Genomic DNA, 23,166 nt, shown 5'->3' on the forward strand with positions numbered 1-23,166 from the left:
ATAACGTAACTATTACTTACCATTCATTTGGAAACGGGCGGAGCACCAGCGAATGAGACACTTCTGCTCCTTGGAAACACCCACCGGATAGTGTCCGTGTTTTTCATAATTCACGAACTCGTTTAACATAGATTTGTCTATTTACCACAATGAACATACACTCACATGACAAACGCTCATCCTGTCCACCCGAATGTATCAACTTTGCGCCCTTTGGGAAGCTGGGTTGGGAATTAGTTTATGCCCTGGGTTAGTTCAAAGTAAGTGCATGATTTACACGAAAGTCAATGATCCATTCACTGAGCACTTCAAACATATTTCCCTGAAAGACTACACATTATCTGTGATCTCTTGCACGACATGCCCATAAAATAGGCCATAGGTCTACGTAATTGTCATTGTGATGATAAACAAGTTAAACTGTAGCATATACACAACAAAAATTCTGCAACAAAGCGTGGTATTTATTTACTTTATAAACAAATCAACAGGCGTGGACTCGAAGCCAAGAAGAAGAGGTCACGTGGGGTGCTGGAGCCAATCCCAGCTCACTCTGGGTGACACGTCAGCACGGTTAGGTCAGGTGACGTAAATGTGAAATGGTGAGATAACGCAAATGTACGGGGCAAATGGCTAGGGTTAGTGATGTGAATGTACGATGTAATGTAACCCCGGAGTTAGTGATGTAATGGAGTGTAAATGTTGCTATATTATTATTTGAGTTATTTTCTTCCTAATTGTAACCCCCACCTCCAACAAATGTTTTGGCCACCGATCCTTCGCTAAGCCTCGCCCCCCCTTGGTTACTGTTGCTATGCTAGCCTGTTCTCTGTTGCCTGTAGTTCGGTAGGAAAATGTCCGGTCAGCATCAGACCGGTGATCCGAAAGGAAAAGAAAGAAGAATGAGAAAATAAAAGGTTAAGACATTTTCTATACAAATATTTTTTTAAAAAAGATGATGACGGTGAATTTGGGACGAGAAACGTAGAGCAAGGTAAGAAACAGGGCCGTTAGCTAACGTAAGATAACTGTCCAACTCTAATGCTAACGTCTATTAGCCTAGCTTGTATTAAAGCCCGACACAAAACGTTATCTTTGACAGAAACAGCTGAGTTTGGTAGCTCCATCAGAAAGGAAGAGACGGAGAGGAGAGGCCTCCAGCTGCAGTCAGGTCACAGAGAAAGTGACGTGGGGGCATTTATTTAACTTGTTGGCTATATTTCCACACAAAGATATGGACCGCAAATTTAGAAGAAGTACGGCTCAGACACAACAACACACACAAGGACCGGGGCATTACTCGTTAATGTTTTGTGTGTGTGTGCAGACAGACAGACCTGTATTCTGTGATGAGGAGCTGGACCTTGTTGTCAGTGATGTCCACAGAAGACATCCAAACTCTGGCTACAAGCTAATGCGTGTTCCAGGTAATAACATGGCCACTATGTAAAATCCTCATCCTGGATTATTTCTCCATAACGACCGGGTCATTCTACATCATACATCTTGGTCGTATAATTGCCTGGTGTGTATCACCCAGCTGTATTTCTCTTTGCGTTTCTTCCTGAAGTAAAGACGGTAATTTAGTACCTACGTACGACTCAGCAGTAAATCGGCGTAAAGGTGTACAGGAACTTGGGGGGGCGAATCGGTTAACACACCGGTCTCTGGTCTGGTCTAGTCTAATTAATACTCACGTTAATTGTTTGTTTAACTTATATTTCGAACTGTGCACATTAAACGTTGTTTTAATGTGTGGTATCGCCCGTCACCAGCTGCCAGACCGTACCAGTTAGACAGGGAGAACCGAGAGAAAGTCAAGGTCGGATTGCTTGGTGAGTAAATATCTTTTTTCTTTTCTTTATTTTATTCGCAACAGAAAGTAAATATCAGCACGGAGCAGTCACACAACATTAAAGCTGAAATGTCATCAGCGTGCTTTGTACTCCGCTAACTCAGTGTTTGTAAACTTTTAGCCAGCTAGCTAATGTCTTCAACGTAACGTAACGTCTAACATTAGAAGTTGGAGTCGGCTGACATTGTAAAGGGCCCCAACCTCTCAATTTTCAGACATTATCAGCTGACATTGGTGATAAATATGTTACAAAGTGGCGCTAGCCGTTAGCCGCTAACGTTAAAGACGACCTTGCAGTGGAAACATGGTCTGTGCGGCACAGTAAGCTCTATATGGACTCAGCTGTTTGGTTTGGCACATGTGCGACCACGTCCATCACCTGATATAGTTTGTTGATTGTACTAAAATTTGTTAGAGATAACATAATTAACTTTCAAATCATGTTGGTTGAACTAAGCTGAGTTAGTTCAACTATAAAAGTCTCATGGGAAATACTTAATAATTGCATAGTTGGAATGACTTAAAAGATAACTGCAAAATTTTTTTTTTTTTTTTTAGTTGAGCCAGTGTGATTTTTTTTTTTTTTTGTATGTGTATTATTTTACTCAGATCAGGGAGCTCTCTCTCTGTTCTACCTTTTAAAGAGTAATATACTGTGTTACTGTTACTGTGCATAGTTATGGACTCAGCACCACTTTTCTCAGAAACACTATGTGTTTAGCTATTGGACTGTGTTTTGATCATACTGACAAGTTCAGAAATGTGGAGTGAGGCAAATAGCAAAATGGGCAGCATACTTAGGTTGCAAGAAACATCCACTTAGATGCTCAGCAGCCATTTTACAGTTTTCTTTGAGTGAAGGTACACATCCAGAAAAAAGCTTGAAGTTGTTTAAGGAACATTGATTATGTCTAAATTCCCACAATGTTAAGGTGATAAATTACTTTTGCGCTGGCATTGTTATGTGTGGAGATTTCATTTTGCTTGATTACCAGGGCCTCTTTTTAATAACGGCAACGCCTCAGATGAGTCCCATAGCCCATAGGAGAAGATCAAAGCAATGAATGAGTTCAAGAACCTAAATGGTCTTAAATGCTAAGTGATGCTATTGAATGACCGATGGCAAAGGAGGGGCATATCAATCATTTTATCCATTATTATTTCAGCAGTTCATGCTATATGCACTTGTGAGTCGATTGAAATCAATATTATTTCACTGGTCCTTAGACAATTGTCCAGAGCAGCAGGTAAATCATCCTGTTTTTTTCTCCTCCTTTTGATACAAGAACATTTTCTCTATTGCTGCCAGTTGATCAATGGACCTTTAAATGAACACTGGGACCAGCAGGATATGTTTAAACAACATGATGCTGAATGAAATGGAAGTTCAGCTGCTAGTAGTAAACACAGGCCATTCATCCGTTTTGTGTACTTTTTGATAGTGTTTTAAAAACCATTACAGTTGTAATGTATGGGTGAGCAAATAAGACATTGTTTACACTCATATGAAAACCAAGCTGCTCACGCTGCCATATTTATGCAAATAGAAGGCTTTTCTCAGAATTGCTTGAGGAAAACTTAAATTTTCAGCTATTCAACTTTCTATAGGGCTTATTCAGTTTATTATTGAGTGATTTTAAGTGGTATGACCTGTATGTTAGCTGAGAGTAAGATTATGCTCATCATTATGAGCGTGTGGAATGTGATATTGCATTACATTTTGTTATTTCCTCTGATTTGAAATAGTTATTGGACTGTCAAGGATCGTTACCACTGCAGTCTGGAGATCATACATACAAATACCTTTATGGTCTAACTGCATTTAATTTTTATTTTATTTTTTTCTGTGATGTTTATGTACATCTGGCAACAATGGAAACACACATGCATGATCATACGGGAAACGATAAGGGCACAGAGCTCTGCCAAGGTCACTGTTAAACCATTTATATCAGACTTCAGAGAAAAAAGCCACTAAATGATCTGGATCTGGAAAATTTGATTAGTTTATCCCTGGGCAATGTCCTCAACCAAATGGTAATGTTCAAATTATATTGTTTGCTGAAATACAAGAAATAAAAAATTAACCTCTCTGTGGAGGGAAGGGAAGACAGGACATTTTTAATTTGTTGTTGTGGTGGTAGCTGCGTGGTTTCCTTTCAAACCTGTCTAATAATTTCACACAAGCCAGCAAATTTAAGTTGACACCAATAAGAATAATTGATATTGGTTCAACAGCATTACGAAAAGCGTTACAAACTAATAACCCTTTAGGGCAATGTGGATGGCTGAGTGGTTAGTGCCCATGCCATGTTATCACAGTGTCCTGCGTTTGATGCTAGCCTTGGGCATGTGCCGCAGGTCATCCCCCTTTCTGCCACTTACTTATTAAAATGAAGGCGTCAAAAGCCCAATCAATAGTAATAAAGAAAATTATTAAAGCCAAATTTATTAAATGTTCTTAACCCCTGAATAAATGATTTGTTTCTGTGTTTTACTAAAAAGGTTAGACATAACAGTATTTAAAAAATACATGATACCACCAAATATTGTTTAAAGGTTAGGTATAACTGATCTTTCCTTTCCTGTAAGTTTGACCAAAAAATCCAATGCCAGCTGTCTTGCTGGAAATTAATTGAACATGATTTATTTAGCTGTGAGTCATATGGGCAGTGGATACCTGACTTGAGTGAGAAACTTGCCCTCCCGCAGCATTCTGCACCTGTTTTCAGTGTCCTTGATACCTGAATCCAGACGGCTTTTGGACACGCCACACCTGGCCGAGGAGCCATTTGTGTTGATCTGGAGATTTACTGGCAATCTGGTTTAAGTGCCATGTTTAAGGCCATGATGGCATGATACATAATGTGGGATTTTGATTCTTGGGTTTCAAATTTATTTCTGTGAGCAGAGTGATATACTGCCACTGTACTGATCATTCATAAATTTGTCAGCCACGTTGTGAAGCAGGGGCATCGAACCTGCTGGCACAGGCAGGACTTTACAACACAATTGGTCTGTCTGTTTTACCATCTGATCAACAAGACAGTTAGATGGTCATATTCAATACGTCACACAATGCAGTGTATGTGCCACTTTGAAAGTATGTGTGTCTTTGCACTTCGCAAAGAAAAGACAATTGTATAGTTACTTAAAAGCATTTTGGGCATTTCTGAACGTTATTATTATGCACATCAATTAATTTATCAAAATCGTTTTGTCTTCCTCAATGCCGCTCTGCTTCCTGCCAGTGGAGATTAGAAAACGAATCCCTCATGACTGGCACTTTAAGGACAACATTGACAAGCTTTGCATGTTTGATCCTTGAATGTGCATTTCTATGTGGGCCTCACACAAAAAAAAAAAACTTGAATGCACAGGTTTTTCACATTTTAAATGAATACGAATCATATGTACAGATATATAGCATTGCTCTGATACTATGTAGTAGGTTGCTGCCTTGAGCACAGCTTTACGCTGAAGGCGTCTGACACCAGCTGCATCTTTCACAGCTGTTACTCTTTGATCTGCTTTAGTCTATCGCCCACAAGCAAACCCCACTGGTTTGCAGCTGGATGCATTTTGGTGAAATAAGAAAAGTAAGACTCCGTCAAGAGACCTATAAACCCATAATGTTAAATCAAGTTTTTCCAGGCCTCATTAAGTTCTGAGCCTTACAGCAAGGCAATGAGGCCTAGAATGTCTAAGCATAGTGGTACTCTGAGTTGGTATACTATTAATTATATTTAGCATCTTGACCATCTGAATTTAGCATGCTAGCATGCTGACATTTACTAATTGGCACTAAAAAAGAGCTGTGGCGATAGTTTTGTAAGTTTGTGGTCAGCCAAAGTAGCCAACTGGATAACATGAAATATTGACCTGAATGATAGTAAAAACCTTATTTCAATTTGATTTGAACCAAACAGAATCAACATTAATGAAAAATTACTAAATATTGATTGGATATGAAAGGCCTGATGATGACAAAATAAATGTTGGTTTACTTACTTCATCAGGCTGAGCTAAGCTCCAGGTGGTACTAGTTTTATATTTAGGTTACCACATGAGTGGCCTTGAGCCTCACATGTTCCTCAAAGTAAACTGATGTAGGTCTAGATTTATTTGAGAATGGATTTTTTTAATCTATATTGAAGCATTCTAAGCCCTTTTTGTCATGCCTATAAATGTAAGAGACACAAACTGTTGCATTTTTGTTTATTTAAGTTTAGCTTCAACTACAGTTGAAATGTATTGACCAGAGTAGATTAGCTTTCTGGAAATATTCAAAAGTTAAGAAGCATTCATTACGAAGTCAAACTGATCAGACTGCATTTCAGCCTCTGATGACAAGAATAGGTTATTTGTGAGTATGTGTCTGAACCTGAAAAGCTCCTTGTAAAGTGAACCTGTGAGTCATTTATTATTCATTGTGATCAAGCGTTACCATGACTCTCTGTTTACTTGGGAGGACCTCACAAGTTTGGCACGACTCCTTGAGTGTCTGTTTCTGTTTCCAAGTGTTTCTCTGATGGCCTGAGACAAAGAGCCTGGTCTGAGAGATACCCAAGTCTGTTCACGGTCATGGTGAGAATATCAGCGGCGCTACTGCCACCGTATGGCAGATTTGAAGTCCATGCAGTAGAATGAGAGTGAAATTGGGATCATGTTTTTGGCAAGCTATACTGACGTGCGTATGGATTAGTGTGCTGACTGTGCTTTTCACTGGAAGACACAACCAGCACAGCAAGTCATTCAATCAAATCAAATATTGGCATGTCAAATATTTCCCTATTGACACATTTCCAAGGTTCTGTTGGATGTGAGGGCTGCATAGTGGATAGCAGTGTCGCCCCACAACAAGAAGGCCGTAGATGGGTTCGCGGCCTGGGGCCTTTCTGTGCAGAGTTTGCATGTTCTCCCCATGGCTGTGTGGGTTTCCTCCCACCATCCAAAGACATCATGTTTGGGTTAATTGGTGTCTCTGAATTCTCTGTATGTGAGTGGTTGTTCATCTCTGTCTGTCTCTCTATGTTGGCCCTGTGATGGACTGGTGACCTGTCCTTTACTAGTGTAAAGGACCCCACGCGACCTGGACATGGATAAGCAGTAGAAGATGAATGTTGCATGTGAATATAGTTTGCTATGGAGAAAAGCTTTCTCAGAGTCTGAGTCCATTTCTCATAAAACTTTATGAAAACTTGGATAAATGCCATTGTGATAATTGTGATGGAAAAATGAACAGTCGCTTCCATGAAAATGAAGAAGTGGCATTTTGTATGTCTTTTCTGTCGCCAGGAAGAAGCTTTCTGAAACAACTGAATGACTTTATTCATTAAAGGTACATTCCAGTGAGTATACATTTAATCAGTCAGTCTTCCATAAAGCTGGGCTGTTCACAACAGTCTTAAAGCTCTGTGAGGCTGTACACAAACATTACAAATAACCTGTGACCTACTCTATGTGCAGCCTTCACGTTCTGTATTTGGAGTTATTGTGTAACACTTTTGAGTTAAAAGCCGCTGGTTCTTATGTAATGTGCACACGCAAACACTGGTCCACTACACAGTACGACCAAAGTCTGCAAAACATAGAATAGAAAACTAATTTCCTTGAGTTCTCAGCCAACTAATTTGGTATCCTGTTCTGATTCATATTCATATTTTTTCATACCTTAAAACAGTTCATAAACTTTGTTTTAAAATGAATACAATTATTGTAATGTGGGCACATTTCTTTCTTAAGAGTTGTAAGGACTTGCTTTTACTGAACTATATTGCTTTTAGCCAGGGCTTCTGTTTGTTCACAATATTTCCTTCCAACATGTTACTCTCTAGTCTCCTGTCTTGACGATAATCAGCTTGTTGAATGTGCTGCTAATCTCCAATAATATGTCATTTATCTTCTCTTGGGGTTTCTCTTTGCCTTGCATGTCTTGTGTTTGTTGTTTTATCTTGTTTTTCAGGTGTTGAGCTCTCTTTGAGGTTTTACATTGTCTTCCTTTTGTTGGATAGTTTTTTGTAAAAGTTTTTAGAAAGTTTTCTATCTTCTTGCAATACAGAATCACACACACACATCACATAGAACATTAACAGCCACTGGCATGTCTTAGTTGGGTAACATTTTTTTAATTATCTGCTCGTGATGTGTGACAGAGTAAGACTGTAGCAGCAATGTGTTTTACTATGTCTATGTTATTTCTTCCTTCCAAAGATACATTCTTTTGTTTTAAAGCCACAGCGTCATCCACACATCAGTGTAATGCAGGTCAGTCGGCTTGAACTGCAGTCACAAAGAGCTGTGTAGAGATACTAATAGTATCCCAACAACAGACTGTTTTTTTTTTTTTTGAAGTGTCATTTTAAAGTTTTGCATATTTGGAAAATTTAGCATGATCCAAGTTCAGGATTTTGCCTTTCCTCTCCTCTGTTTGCCTGATGGGACATGTCTACCAGCCATCATTTATAATAGGTGTTACCTTTCCCTCCTCAAACAAAATTTCATGCATTTTTGTCTCTGTGCCTTCATGTCCTCCTCCTTCACTGTTGTTTTTGGCTCTGATGGAACAGGATACTAGTTTTTAGCTTGTTCAAAAGAGTACCTTCCCTCATTTTTATTTCATGAAAGGAAAACGCATCTTAATATTTTGAAAAGTGGTTCTGCAAAATAAAGGAAATTACACAACAGTTCTGCTTCTGCTGATGCTGAAATCAGTTAATGAAATAACAAATTCTATATTTAACTTTTTGATTCTCAAATCATTTAACTCTGTTTCTCTGAAGGGCATGAGAGTGAGGGCCCAAATGAAAAAAGGGGGAGAAGCAAGGCTGGAGTACTAAGTCCACAAAATTAGCTCTTTAAACCAGAGGTAGCACAAGGTCATACACAAAAGGCAGGCAGACTCAGGAAGACAAAATAAAAACGGAACAAGCAAAAATCCAAGGTCTGAAGGGACAAAAACTGGTCAAACACAGGAAGTAATCAGAGAACTAACGCAAGACAGCTTGTACAAAAGTAAAGACAATCTGGCAAAGAAAGGGGCATGAGATTGGGTAAAATACACCAAGTAGCAAGACAGAGCTGAAACACATTAGGATGGCAACAGCAAACACGGTGGAAGGAAAAAAAACAGAAAGTATAATAAACAGTAACAACACAGTACACAGATTGCGAAATAAAACTGGAAGTGTATACAAAGTAAAATACTGGACTGACTCAATCACCAAAGAGGAAGAACCAATAAAAATCTTCCAGACTTTTGCACATTCTGTCCATGACTGTAGGTTTCTGCCAAGTACTCTGGCATTTTTTCATAGTGCAAAGACATTCAGTCTTAGTTAGCTGGTGACTCTAAATAAACATGAGAGGCCATGAATGGTTGTTTGTCTCTGTATGTTTTTCGATGTGTGCCTTTTTATTGGACTGTTGGCCTGTCCAGGATTACAACCTGCACCCACCCCAGGAGTAATAGATAACAGATAATGGATAACATGATTGTTTGTGTTTGTGAAACATTTATGAAAATGTGTAAAATGTGCCCAAAAAACCTAAATTTTTTTAGTGTCAACCATTTCTGCTTTCCTGAGGCTGTACATAATTTCTCTCTGGAAGCAAAAGGCTTTAATTTTCTGCAGGAAACAGTCTACCTGACAGCTTTTTGGAAGTTTCAGTCTTTCTCAGTGGTCTGTTTGAACCACATTTCATTTTAAGCCAGCACCTCCTCCCATGCAGGACAATCTTCAGCTGCTCCTTCCTGGAGGTCAGCTGTTGGACCTCTAGGGTATCTCAGAAGAGGCTAATGCTGAGAGATACAACAGGCAGTTCCTGTTTTTACGGGAGGACACATTCAAATCAGTTCTGCATCAATTTGATGCAAACTTACAATACAGTTAACGCAATAGTATTCAAGTTTTTGATTTTCTTTGTGCCAAATTCTTAAGCAAACAAAAACTGACTATACAAGGCCCATTAACCTGCACAAATATAACACACACACATGCACTGACACTTGGCAAAAGGTGTGTGCTTTGTCATCCTCTAAGACACCTGGCCTGAAGTTAAAAAGTTATCCATTTGAATGCAGAGCTCAAATTTCACACCAGTTTTGTAAAGACTCCAGACAGGACAGCAGCGAGACTCCAGCCATGTCACAGTATTTCATACAACTGGTTAGTGATATTTAAAATGATTTTAAATGTCTAACTTATTTATTATTTGTTCTGTTAAGATGCAAGCTTTAGAGGCTCTATTAAATTTAAAAATTATAAGGATTTATTTAACTCAGGGCTCTGAGTGATTGTTCTTCTGCAGCTTGTAAACTCAATCTGAATAATTCAGCACAGACACTGACAACTATAAACTTTAAAAATTACCAATGGAAAATGTGAATTAGCTGTTTGCTGTAAAACTAAAATATACTTTGATGTGTCAACATACATTTGTTGTGTGTGCAGCTAGATTATCCTGTTGTTATCGCTGTCATTTTTGTGGCTGGCATTGGAGGGACATTTCAGTATGGATTCTCTATATCAGTGATGACTTCACCTTCTGATGTAAGTGAACTACCTCAAGTTTATCATAAAATCTCAACAAATGTGGTGATACATGGTGATTTGGGTCGGTAAAATGCATGAATGTCTTCTACATCAGACAACAGTGGCATTTCTATGATTAAAAACCTACATCAATGCTGTTTTAACAAAAACAATAATGTGACTTATAATACATTTGTTACTTGCAGTTTATAAAGGACTTAGTAAACAAAACATGTGTGCAGAGATACAGTGTCTCCTTGAGCGAGAGGCAGGTCTCTCTCATATGGTCCTTCACTGTGTCCATTTTCTGCATCGGAGGGTTACTGGGGTCGTTGGGGTCAGGTCCACTGATTTCAAAATATGGCAGGTTAGTGTACATGGATGGAAACGACACAGTTGGCATTAATGTGGCATTAAAGTTAAATTTTTACCTATGATTTCCTGTTTTTCTTAATTATGGCTTCATGCTCAAATGCAAACATCCATGTCTTCCTGTCCTTCAGAAAGAAATGCCTTCTATTAAACAATTTTGTGGCTATATTTGGAGCTGTGCTGATGCTCTTGAGCCAGAAAGCCATGTCTTTTGAGATGATAATGGTTGGACGATTGCTCTACGGCATCAACTCAGGTAAATCTGCTCTCTGAGGAAGCTACTTAATCTCTCTTTTTTCCCTCCATCACTCTTGGCTTCTAAATTAACCCAACAGACAATCAATTTCTATTTGTGACTTGTGACTATAATATTTCTTAGTTCTTTGGGTCATTTTTCACCCAGATATTGATCATTGTTGACTCCTCTGAGAATGTGTGATTTCCTTTTGTATGTCCCTCAGGACTCATCCTCGTAGCTCACCCAATGTATCTAATTGAATGTGCCCCCAAGAGGCTGCGGGGGATGGTGGGCGTGACCATTGCTACTTTTATGTCCTTTGGGAAGTTCTGTGGTCAGCTGATGGGGATCAGGTGAGCAGCCCAGCATCATGGATCCTGTGGTGAAGTAAGGTGTCAGGCGGTGGTCGGCTCAAATGTGCCAAGAGATGTCCTATTTTAGAGAGAAGACACCGGTCTTCTCACTATCCCTGTTGATCCTAATTGAAATAGCTCAACAACAACAGAATAAATTGCCTTCAAATTTTATCCAGATTTCTTGACTTTTCCTCTAGTTCCACCATTTGTGGGGTCTTTGTTATAAGCCTGTAATATGGAGGTTTGTCTCCCCTGTCTGGCAGTGAGAGTAATTACAAGTACAAATGGTGATCCACATTTCAGAATCAGAAATAGTTTTATTGCCAGCAGTAAATGTGTAAAAATACTAGGATTTTGACTTTTGACTTTGGTGTTTAATTGAAAGAAAAAAAAGAAATAAAGGAAATATATATATCTCCAGGGATGTGATACATTGTTAAGGTAGAGTAAGTGTTTTAGCCTGCTCCAAATATTCAAATACTTGGGACGTTGGATAGCCAAGCGGTCCTGGTAATGGATGGATGTAGTAGGCTCATTTGTCACACACATCATTTATTTGGATAAACTAACTGTTGGATGGATTTTTATGGACATTTAAGTTTACCCTCGGATGATTTGTAATGATTAGGGTGATCAACCTGTTCACATTATCATTGATGGGAAAAACACAAGCAGAGTATCTTTGGATAAATGCCATTATATAACATATAGTTCCACTCTAAAATGACATGAACCTGACGTTGGCCTTGCAGTGACTTACTTGGCACAGAGGATATGTGGCCCTGGCTGCTCGGTTTCAATGGTTTCACTGCATTACTTCAGCTTGTTACTCTGCCCTTCCTACCTGAGTCTCCAAAGTTCCTGCTCCTGAACAGAGGAGACACCCAGGCCTGTGGCAAAGGTGTGAGAAAGGCTTTTGATACTAACATTAATGAAATATTAGTACTGTTGTGATGCCCGCCTGTTTTATCACCACTCAGATCTGCTACTATGTTCTGCTCCATCAGCTTTAAATATGTTATGGGGCAATAAGGACTTCAGCGATGAGGTCGAGGAGATGCTGAAGGAGAAAAGTGCCCTGCAGAGCAGCCGCAGTCTCTCAGTGATGGAGTTGTTTCAGGACAAAACTGTCCGCTGGCAGCTCACCACCATCATTGTTTTCTTCATCACACTGCAGCTGTCTGGCATCAACGCTGTGAGTTATATGCAACACACTCTTTCACAGATTAATAAAACCTGTACTCTGAGATTCAGGAGATTTCTTCACATATTCTAATATTTCACCCCTTTTTTCATGGTGTGCAGAATTAATAATAAACTGTATGCCCCAAACACAAGGACTATTGACTTTCCTGTCTTAGTTCAGTACAGCGATTACATATGTAAGCATTAAAGCCAAATAGATTTTTGTAATTGGAGGCACTCAAGAAAAAAACTGATTGGAATCGAAAGTAAATGTAAAACAAAATAAATGCACATAACAGTAGGGGGAATGTGAACACAGTAAAGTGACATGACGTTGTTTTTCAAGATTTATTGATTTGAACTTTAATGAGAAGCAGACTTGTTCCTGCTCCTTTGCAGACATGAGTGTAGATTTATTTATTTTTGTTTTTTACATTTCCAAATTGATGACTGTTGAACAGCGAATGAAACAAACAACAAAAAGAAAGAATGTAATTTAAAAATGTCTTTATTTTGGGCTTTTACTCTCCAGGTGTACTTTTATTCGTTAGATTTGTTTCGTGCGGCAGGAATCCATGAGCAGCACTTGAAATATGCTGCTTTGGGAACAGGGCTATGTGAGCTTTGTACTTCTGTGACCTGTGTAAGTTTCACTTTGCTAATCTCTTGCCATGTTTCATGTCTGTTTCATAGCCTTTTAGTGTCAGGTCTTTTTTTTTTTTTTTTTTTTTTTGTGTAGTGACAAAAATGTTGTTTAGCGATTTAGGAGAACAATTATAATAGAGCAAGAAATGTTATGGAAGAATGGGGAAGAGAAATGTTTTCTGGTTATAGCTTTCACTTGTGGTTGCCCTTGAAACTGTTTTGCATGTTGACAGTTCATGATTGTTGAGAACGTTGGGAAGAGAGTCCTTATGTTTGGAGGATACCTGGGAATGTCTATCATACTGATTCTACTCACTATCACCATCTACCTGCAAGTAAGTTTCCACAATGTTGGTCATTGTTTTCAGCATATTTTCATACTTGAAACATGAAAAGTGACCACAGTTGAAATAAACCTGTGTTTTTCTCAGACATGGGTCACCTGGATGCCGTACTGCAGCATGGTCCTTGTTTTCCTATTCATATTCTTTTTTGCCGGTGGACCAGGTATATTTATCAAAGGCTTTAAATTCAGCTTATTCCCCTTTGAATAGACACTGAGGTTTACAAATCCTTTCAATGTCCTTGCTTGTCAGCTGGAGTTTCAGCTCCTTCTCCTGGGGAGATCTTTACTCAGTCATTTAAATCAGCTGGATACACCATCGCATGCATTCTTAACTGGACAGGCCTGTTTGTACTGGGGATGACCTTCCCTATCTTGGTGGTAAGCACTTTTTCTTGATAAAAAATTTTGCAGGCTAATAGATGGTTGGATTGAGGTAAAATGACTCGCTCTCATTGACTTACACATGCCCTCCCAATGTCTTGTTTTCCAGGTGGATCTGAAATACTTCTGTTTTCTCATTTTCCTGTTTTTTTGCCTCAGCTGTGCTCTTTTTGTGTGGTTTCATGTCCCTGAGATGAGAAATCGCACAGCACTGGAGATTGCTGCAGAATTTGAATGGATGCACCGAAAGTCGGGGAAGTCAACAAAAAAGTCCAATGACCTAAATCACAGCAATTGCAAAATATGTCAGACCAAATTCTGATCCTGGTCAATCTGATGATTCATTTTATTTAAATAGCATGAAAATATTTAGTTTAAAGAAATTATTTCATTTCAGACTGAGTACACATACAGCACCAGTCAAATGAATAGAAACGTGTGTCCAAACTTTTGACTGGTACTGCAGATGCTTTAAATGATAAAACTAACCATGTATGACTGTATTCCAGCTATTTGAAATTAAAACGTCACTGCTGTCTTTTATGAATTGTCTTATTTTGTGTGCACTAGAATCTTCGGTGCATGTGTGTGTATGTAAGCGTGCTACAGGTTCTTGTTGCAGCTGCAAACTCTTGTAATTGAACTTTAAAATGTCCCAAAATGGAGTTCAGTGCCAATGGGCAGACAAGGTTGTTATCGTTGTCTTTAAAGGCTTGAACAGGGTTGGGTCCTGGAGTTTATCGGAGGGTCTGCATGTTTAACCTCTGGCTCAACTGATAAGCATCAGAGCATCTGGTGACTGGTTGCACAAACTTCAGGCTGCCTACGAATCACCTCCACTGGGGTGGGGGTGGAGCTGTCGCTGTGGCTAAGGGAGGGGAGGGGAAGACATTTGCATTGTGTGTTTCAAAAGCAAAGTCTCTATCTGAAATATTGTACTGATAACCAAATTATAGACATAAGAATATGTAGTGGACTATTAGCTCCTTTACAAATCAATGTTTTTTACACACAAATCATGGCATAAATGTAATTGCAAAATATAAAGTATATACAGGACAGAAAAGTAGTTCAACCTGCCTTTACCAGCTGTAACACTTCACAGAACTCACACATTGCAGCTTTTAGAATTCATAACTGTGATATTTAACACTTTAACACTGACATAGATGCTTCAGACTGTATAATGCTGCATTGTACTGTCAGATGTATTGTGCAAATATAAGTTCTTGCAGCCTTAAAATTAAAAGAAGGGAATTTATTGTTGATCGGTGCTTATAAAGAAAGCCTTTATATCGGTGTATGATGAGAAGTGACGGAATCAGATCAGGGTGCACCCAGATTACATAGACTTTCAGTTGTTATTTTTATTATTATTTATTTTTATTTTTAATTTTTTGCTCCTCCCAACGCTGCCGAGGATTTTCTCTTTTTGTTGTTGCTTCTGTTTTTTAGGCTCATACTGCCGGTCGGTTTATAACTGAGCTTTTGGTGAGAGGGAAGCCGCACCAGATGCGGACATGCCTGGAAAGTTTTCTCCTTGCTGGCCACAGCTGACCATCTCTGCGCTGACAGCCGTCGGGGGGAAACTCCTACCAATTACGCAGAAGCGCAGCGGCGGCACATGTGCGCGCCTGCGATAAGACAATCTGCGCTGCCAGGTTCTCCGCAGCTCTGTGACGCGAGAGCCTGGATGCGCTCGTTGACGTCGGTGACGTCATCGAGGATTTAAAAAAAAAAAACAAAACTCTGGGAGGACTCGAAGTTTGTCACAAAACTAAAAACAACACTAAGGTCCACCCCTTCAGAGTTGGGGGGGTAATTGTTCATTTAAATGCCCCCTGAGCGCAGAACGGTTGCATGTCCCTGAAGCAGCCGGCTGCGTTTACACTGATGGACGCAATGGACACAGACCCCCCCAGCTCCCCGGATGGACCCAAGAGGAAGAGAAGCTTTGACCAGAAGTGAGTTCATCTAATCTGACATTTTTCACACACTTACAGCTCACACCACTGTGGCAGGAAGTTGTGTAACTATTAATATTTGAGTCCAGGTCAAGAGAAAGCTTCTGTCAATATTAGTACGATTTCATTATTCTTCATAATCAACAACAATCAGACAATATTAAAATTTCTCACTGCTTCTCGCTAAAGGTTTGAACCCTCTTACTAAATATTTTGAGCAGGGCTGAAACCAGGGTGTCATTTTTCTGGCTGCTGTGTTGGCACTTGGTTCCCATTTGAACAGCGGTGCAGATAGTTCAGGGAAATGATTACATCTGCAGCCACCACCCAGCTACACCCTCATTGTGGGGGGCTTTTTGTTGAGGACACAGCTAAATCCTGAACAAGGAAATGTGTGTGTTTGATTTGATCTGATTTTTTATTGGGGGTCTGGACTATTCTTCCAAGTGAGGTTTGCTGAACCGAAGTTCCTTCACTTCTCAGAACGTTCCTTAGATGAGGAAGAGCCATTAAAGTTATCATCAGTGATGACTTTACACAGTATCTGAGTAGAATTAATGCAAACACACTCATAAGCAAGACCTGATCATGAGCTGCAGCAACATCCTGAACCTTCAGAACCCTCCTTCAGACAAATCTGTCAAAAACATGAATGGTTCAACAAACCCCAAAACATGGCGTTCCTGAGGCCTTTTTCTCAAATGATCCTAAATCTAAATTTTCTAGTTTTCAGCTGTTTTTGTTGTTCTCGTTACCCACAGGGTGTTTGTCAACAGAAGTCTCACACTGGAAAACATCAAATGTTACGGCTTCGATATGGACTACACGCTGGCAAGTACGTAGTCAAACACAAATGGCAACTTCACTGTGTGGATTTATTATAGAATCACAATTCTCTCTTCGAAACAGAACACACGAAATTTAGTGGATTTATGTTCATTGTTTTCTGGTGTATATCTCTTTATTTGCAGTATACAAGTCACCTGACTATGAAAGCCTGGGCTTTGAAATGATCAGAGACAGAATAGTGTCCATTGGATATCCTCATGAGCTTCTACGCTACACATACGACCCCAGCTTCCCCACACGGTCCGTTCTTACATCCTCCTCTGTCACTGAAGGTTCAACATACAGTGAAGTTATCTAATTATCTAATTGGACTGCACAACAAAAAAGTCACACTAATGCTCCCGGGAGCAATTTAAGCATTTTCATAGTTTTTCTGCTCATAGTTTCTAATCAATTGTTTCCTTGTCTTGTCTCTTATCTACTCAAGACAATTTAGTGAGTACAGATGGTGTAACAACTATTTATGCATTTTAAAATCTATGGATAATTAAAGGACCTATACTGTTTTTTACTTACCTGATAAGAAAACATTTCTGATTAACGGAAAAACATATATAAGGAAACAAAAACTAGCTTTCCAATATTTCACTTCATTTTCTACTATTTCTTTTCCACCTAAAGCGGTTTAGTGATTGACACCATGTATGGGAACCTCCTGAAGGTGGACTCAAATGGAAACATTTTAGTCTGCAGTCACGGCTTCCGCTTCCTCAAAGGGTAAAGTTGAAATGTCTCAGCATGCACTCTGTTGTGTTGGTACTTTGTGATGGACTTGTCTACCTGTGAACTTTGCAGCCTGGTTATGGTTAGACACAAGCAGGGGTGAAGAAAGCGAGAGAGGACAAAAAAAAAACAAACAAAACAACAGACAAAGAAAGAAAAATGAAAAATGAAGATATTTGGTTAAGAAACATTGAAGCTTGGACCATTTAAAAACCTTTCATATACAGTAGCATGTAAATGTTATCACATTTTCAGCTGCATTCATGTATTCATGTATCTAATGTATGAACCTTTAAAAGAGTGACTTCATGTTTGAGGTAATTTGTTTCCTGCATATTTGTGAACGGATTTCTAATACTGACTGGTATTATGTTTGTTCAACAGAGAAAACATTCACAACTACTACCCCAACAAATTCATCCAAAGAGATAACACCGACCGCTTTTACATCCTGAATACACTCTTCAATCTGTCAGGTGGAAAATGAACCTTTCTTATCGTTTTTTATTGTTTTTATTTTCGTTTATCAGAAATCATCACAAATTTCCATTCTATTTGCCAATGCAATTTAGTAATTAGTCATGTAGCCGTCAAAATTGTAAACCATTAAAAAGATCAAGGTAAGTTAGTGTATAAATGTCAGCAAAATGTTTCCATTGATCCTGCAGAGACTTATCTCTATGCCTGCCTTGTGGACTTCTTTACCAGATGCACCCGATACACAAAGTAAGTTTGATCAGTTTTTGTCTTTTTTCCCCCCACAGCACCAACCTGTCTCACACTGCTGCACAAACTTCTCACTTTCTTTCTCTTCTTTTGAATTACCCTCCAGCCTCCTCACAGGTTACCAGCTTGGCGACTTATTCATGTCCTACAGAAGCATGTTTCAGGATGTTCGAGACGCGATGGATTTCATTCATGATATAGTAAATTATTATTGGACTCAGAAAGCGATACCACAGCATTTATGTGTCAACTTGTAATTGCACCAATTAAGAATTAAATGTGAAATCTTTGTGTTGTGAAGGGAATCCTGAAAGAACGGACTATCAAGAATTTAGAGAAATACATTGTCAAAGATGTGAGTGAACTGGAATAATTAAGCAACACAATTTAGTTTAATTGTGTGTTTAAATGTCTAATAGATGAACGTTGTCTTTACAGGCTAATCTTCCTGTACTTTTGACTCGGATTAAAGATATGGCCAAAGTCTTTCTTGCCACCAACAGTGACTACAGCTACACTGAAGTAAGTCTTGTACCATCACTAAACACTCTTCGTGATAGATTATTGATAAATAAAGCAGAGATGTACAAAATTATAATTTTTTTTTTGCCTTCTTTATCAAGGCCATTATGACATACCTGCTTGAGCGCAAGGTAAGTAAATTTTCTTTGTAAGTAGAACTTTTGGAAAATATTAAAGCAGTGAATGAAACATTATTCTTCATTCCAGTCGGGAGGCCCTAAAAGGTCTTGGCGTTCCTACTTTGACCTCATTGTCGTGGACACCAGAAAGCCTCTGTTCTTCGGAGAGGGGACTGTGCTGAGACAAGTGGACACAGTATGGAAGAGTGTGTCACACTGCACATTTACAGCTTAGTGTTGACCCGCATTAGCTTTCAAATGACATGCTGTATTTTGGACACAGGACACAGGAAAGCTTCGGGTTGGGACGTACACAGGTGACCTCCAGCATGGAACCGTGTACTCTGGAGGTGAGACTCAGTGCCATCCAATAATTTACAATTCATGATTCCTTCTTTCAAAGTTACACAAACAAAAACAAAAATTACAATAAAAAAATCAGGGCATTCTTCATTGTTATTTTTGTTGTTTTTTGCTATTTGACTTTAACACACTTTTCATTAAATGATAAAGTTAATCATTATAATAAAAAAAATACTAAATTGTTTTAAAGTTGTTATTATTGAGATCTTTCTTGGTCGCCATATGAATGTTTTTATGTGCATATTTGTGATGCGGATGCATTGTTACATTCCTATAATTTAATCATCCTTCTTCATTTCTTCTGTTGTCTTATTTTGTATTACATGGTTGAAGGATCATCTGACATTGTCTGTGATCTGCTAGATGTCAAAGGTAAGAATATCCTCTATGTTGGCGATCACATCTTTGGCGACATCCTCAAATCTAAGAAACGTCAGGGATGGAAGACTTTTCTGGTCGTACCAGAGCTCACCAAGGAGCTGCATGTGTGGGAGGAGAAGAAAAGTAAGACTGGACAACATCAGGTTGTTGTACAATGGTGACAGCTTTTGGTTGGATTCAAAGTTTTGATAGTTATTTTGGTTTTCAGGTTTATTCGAGGAGCTGAAATGTCTTGACAGCTTTTTAGCTGAACATTACAAGTGAGTTCCTCCAGTTATATAACTCTGTGTAAATAACTGACACCTATTTATGAGCCATTGGTAAACAGATAGTCAATGATGAATTGGAAATAAAGAGTTAACATGTAATTATTTAACTGTTGAATCCATTATAATCTTACAATAACATTGTAAGAACTCAGCTGCTCGTGTTCATAATTAGAAAATGTTCTTCCTTGAGTGCATGAAAAATGTGAAGTGTTAAAGACCTTTGTGGATCTTTGTGTTTGTGGTTTGAAGGCACCCGGATAGCAGCAAACGAGACAACAATCCTGACATCAACGCCATTCAGAGCCGAATGAAGGTAGTTACAATCTGGCCTTGGTCGTCCTGGTTTCAGTAATAAACACGTGGCTTTCTCTGACGACATTTAAACCCCCCCAAAAAGCAAATTCAAATGGGGTTAAAACAACCAATCAAAGTTAGCAGCATTTTTTCAAACTCTTTTCTCGTCTCGTTAAACTCTGTCCAGAGTTTGTTTGTGATGTGGCTGTTGGTCTGTGCCTGCAGGTGCTGACCTACAGGATGGACATATCCTACGGCCAGATGGGCAGCCTCCTGCGCAGCGGCTCCAGACAGACGCTGTTTGCCAGCCAGCTGATGCGCTATGCAGATCTTTACTCATCCACCTGCATCAACTTGCTGCATTACCCTCCCAATTACCTTTTCACAGCTCCTCCCGTACTGGTTCGTCATCTCTCATGCTTAAATACTTAAACACAGAAAAAAAATTGTGCCATAGTTTATCACGGTCGGCTCCAGCTCCACAGAGAAACAGTAGAAAGAGAGAAAAAGAGTTTATCCTGATGGTCATTCTTCATCTTTTCTCTGTTCCAGATGCCTCATGAAGCAGCATCTTCAAACTCAGCAGATTTTGCTTCATCAGAGCTCACGACTGTCACCAACCATACAGGTTAATCTTGCATTACGTTGCAGTGTTTTACTTGACCTTTACCAAATTCTATTCAAAGTTAAAGTTGAAGCGTTTTTTGTTTTTTTTTTTTCTCTCTTGCAGTGCTGAAGTGAAGACCGAAGCAGAGGAAGAACCTGTGAAAGCTTCTTTTATGCTTCTACCTTTTCCAGACATGTCTTGCTGATGAAGGTGACTTAACCTCTGCCTGTATGAATGTTGCAAACACAGTCCACCACTTTCACAACTAACAAAAATAACCCATTGCTCCCCCTGCTGGATATAGATGTCGACTATATAAATCCACATATGAAGCATTTTAAGATGTAAACATTGAAGGCAATAACTAACTTTAGGTCACTGGATATATGAGTGCAAATTTCACTTAATCTGTGTTTTGTTTACATGTTGTGCACGTGCACTTTTGGTGTGTGAGTTGTGTAATGGTTTTTTCAGAAGTGTCATTATGCATTTGTTGTTTGAAATATCTCAATAAATCATGATAATTGACGTTGAACTATTGAAACTCAGCTCGCAGATGTGGATGCTGTAAGAAGATACATACAGTGTCAATAACTTTTGAGACGCATGGGACGTTTTACTTTGTTACAAGCTGCTGGATGAAAATCTAACTATTCCGTGGGTGACAAACCACAGTCTGAAGTTAATAAAACAATCCTAGAAGAAGAAGTTGTTAGAAGCACGTTAGATGTTAGATGTTAGTGTGAGCAATCCCTTGATTTGTGTCCCTCTCCTTTGGTGTTACACGTGTTGTCCACTGGATGGCAGCGAATCACCTCTGCTGCAGGTAAAACCTCTGTGGACAAACCGGCTTAATCAGTCAGCATCATTTTCTTTCCCTTCAAAACAAGTCTAAAGTTGATTAAACCTGATTTAAAAAATATTTTTGAGTCTTAATTTTTACCAGGAATAAAATAAAGAAAAAGCTAATCAGTTCCAACTGTAGATAAACCAGCTCGTCCGTTTGTAGGCTTTAGAGGGATGGATTTTTTTCTTTACCTCATTTCTCCCAAAAAAAAGACTCATCTTATTTTTCTCTTGTCATATGGACATGAAAATATTTGGAGTCAGGATTTTCACTATATATTATGTGATATTTGTGCAACCTTTAACACAGTGTGTACTTAGATGCACACATTGAAACAACTATTTTAACACACACAGTCTGCATTTACCTCTTGTTCTGTTTGGTTTGGTTCAGACAGTCCTGCTCCCATGAGAGCTGAACTGTTATCTAGAGATAGCCAAGAGGAATTTGTCCTCTCACTCTCCATGTCTGTCTCTCTGCTCACACCATGCACACACATCTTACTGTCTGATATCAGTGCTCACATGTGATTATGTATGACTTTGGGTTTGTTTTTGTTTTTTTCCAAAGGAAATGAGACACTTTTCTTGCAGGGCTGAAGTGTGACGAGTGTCTTAGTTTTTCTGCTCTGCCCGTGCACAGCATGATCATACAGCACCATATGCATTTCACCCTGCAGAAATGTTTTATTATAGCCATTTACTGCGCAACTGGTATTGATCGTTTGTATCGATACTGGGCTGGAGATAAGGATGAGGAGGGGAAAAGTCAGTGATCATGATGATGCTAAAAGAGTTTATCTTAAAGACATGGATTGAAGTGGGGGGAGGGGGGACATAATTCTATTAGTAGTAATTTGAACTTTTATCTATTTTAAATTTTTGGGCTCTGCAAATAATTAAACTAAAAAAATCTAATAAATGTATGATGTATTGACATGAGTCATACGTTATCATTCTGTCTGCAAAGGTTTTTTAAATTTCAGGGGAGTTGTTGCTGTATAGTCTTCCAAATAAAACACTAAAGGAAAGGCCAAATTAGGAAACACCCACTGCATTTATTAGCACCTCCTCCTTCTACACACGCACACGTTTCCTAGATGATTTCATTTCCTGATTGAGAGCTATTTTGGTTTATTTGGATTTCCCTTGTCATTGTCTGCTTGTCACCTGGATTTATTGTTGTTACCTGTTTCATCCATTTATCATATTTTAGTTTCTCATCTGCACAAATTCTTCTGTTCTTATTTCATCCGCTTTTTAAATGGCTCATCCACAAAGGTTTGTTCCTGTGCAAACAAGCTAGACTCGTCTCTGATGCTGTTTAATGACACATGATAATAATTCCTACTTGTATTTTTGGTGCAGAGGTGTTTCATGATATCATCTAGACTTCATTGCATCAGTGAGCAGCAACATCAGTCATCAAAATGTATCCAAATCTCAGATTTTGCATTACATCTCCCATCCTATGGATGATATTCAACCGCCACTATGCAGGCATGAATTGAAACAAAAAAAATTGCACGAGGAGCAGAATAATGACACCAGACCAACTGCTACCTGCATGTGTGGAGACAGGCATGATATT

General features: G+C 38.9%; 2 protein-coding genes across 2 annotated transcripts; both read left to right on the forward strand.

The window, feature by feature from the left end:
* Positions 1-9,966: 9,966 nt before the first annotated feature.
* On the forward strand, positions 9,967-14,234 carry slc2a11l (solute carrier family 2 member 11, like). The gene is made up of 12 exons (XM_029516429.1): positions 9,967-10,023; positions 10,309-10,407; positions 10,596-10,756; positions 10,893-11,017; positions 11,223-11,352; positions 12,108-12,256; positions 12,363-12,550; positions 13,073-13,183; positions 13,419-13,520; positions 13,617-13,692; positions 13,782-13,909; positions 14,022-14,234. Exons 1-12 carry the CDS (start codon positions 10,000-10,002, stop codon positions 14,232-14,234), a joined length of 1,506 nt encoding a protein of 501 aa, XP_029372289.1. The 5' UTR covers positions 9,967-9,999.
* Positions 14,235-15,662: 1,428 nt separating this feature from the next.
* nt5c2l1 (5'-nucleotidase, cytosolic II, like 1) lies at positions 15,663-22,382 on the forward strand. The gene is made up of 18 exons (XM_029515803.1): positions 15,663-15,876; positions 16,638-16,711; positions 16,848-16,965; positions 17,347-17,442; positions 17,833-17,924; positions 18,117-18,174; positions 18,281-18,374; positions 18,476-18,529; positions 18,613-18,696; positions 18,798-18,827; positions 18,904-19,011; positions 19,099-19,165; positions 19,512-19,682; positions 19,768-19,819; positions 20,078-20,141; positions 20,348-20,524; positions 20,675-20,750; positions 20,853-22,382. Exons 1-18 carry the CDS (start codon positions 15,773-15,775, stop codon positions 20,861-20,863), a joined length of 1,530 nt encoding a protein of 509 aa, XP_029371663.1. The 5' UTR covers positions 15,663-15,772; the 3' UTR covers positions 20,864-22,382.
* Positions 22,383-23,166: the final 784 nt, after the last annotated feature.

This window comes from Echeneis naucrates, chromosome 12 (assembly GCF_900963305.1).
Source record: "Echeneis naucrates chromosome 12, fEcheNa1.1, whole genome shotgun sequence".
In the NCBI taxonomy this organism is placed as follows: Eukaryota; Metazoa; Chordata; class Actinopteri; order Carangiformes; family Echeneidae; genus Echeneis; species Echeneis naucrates.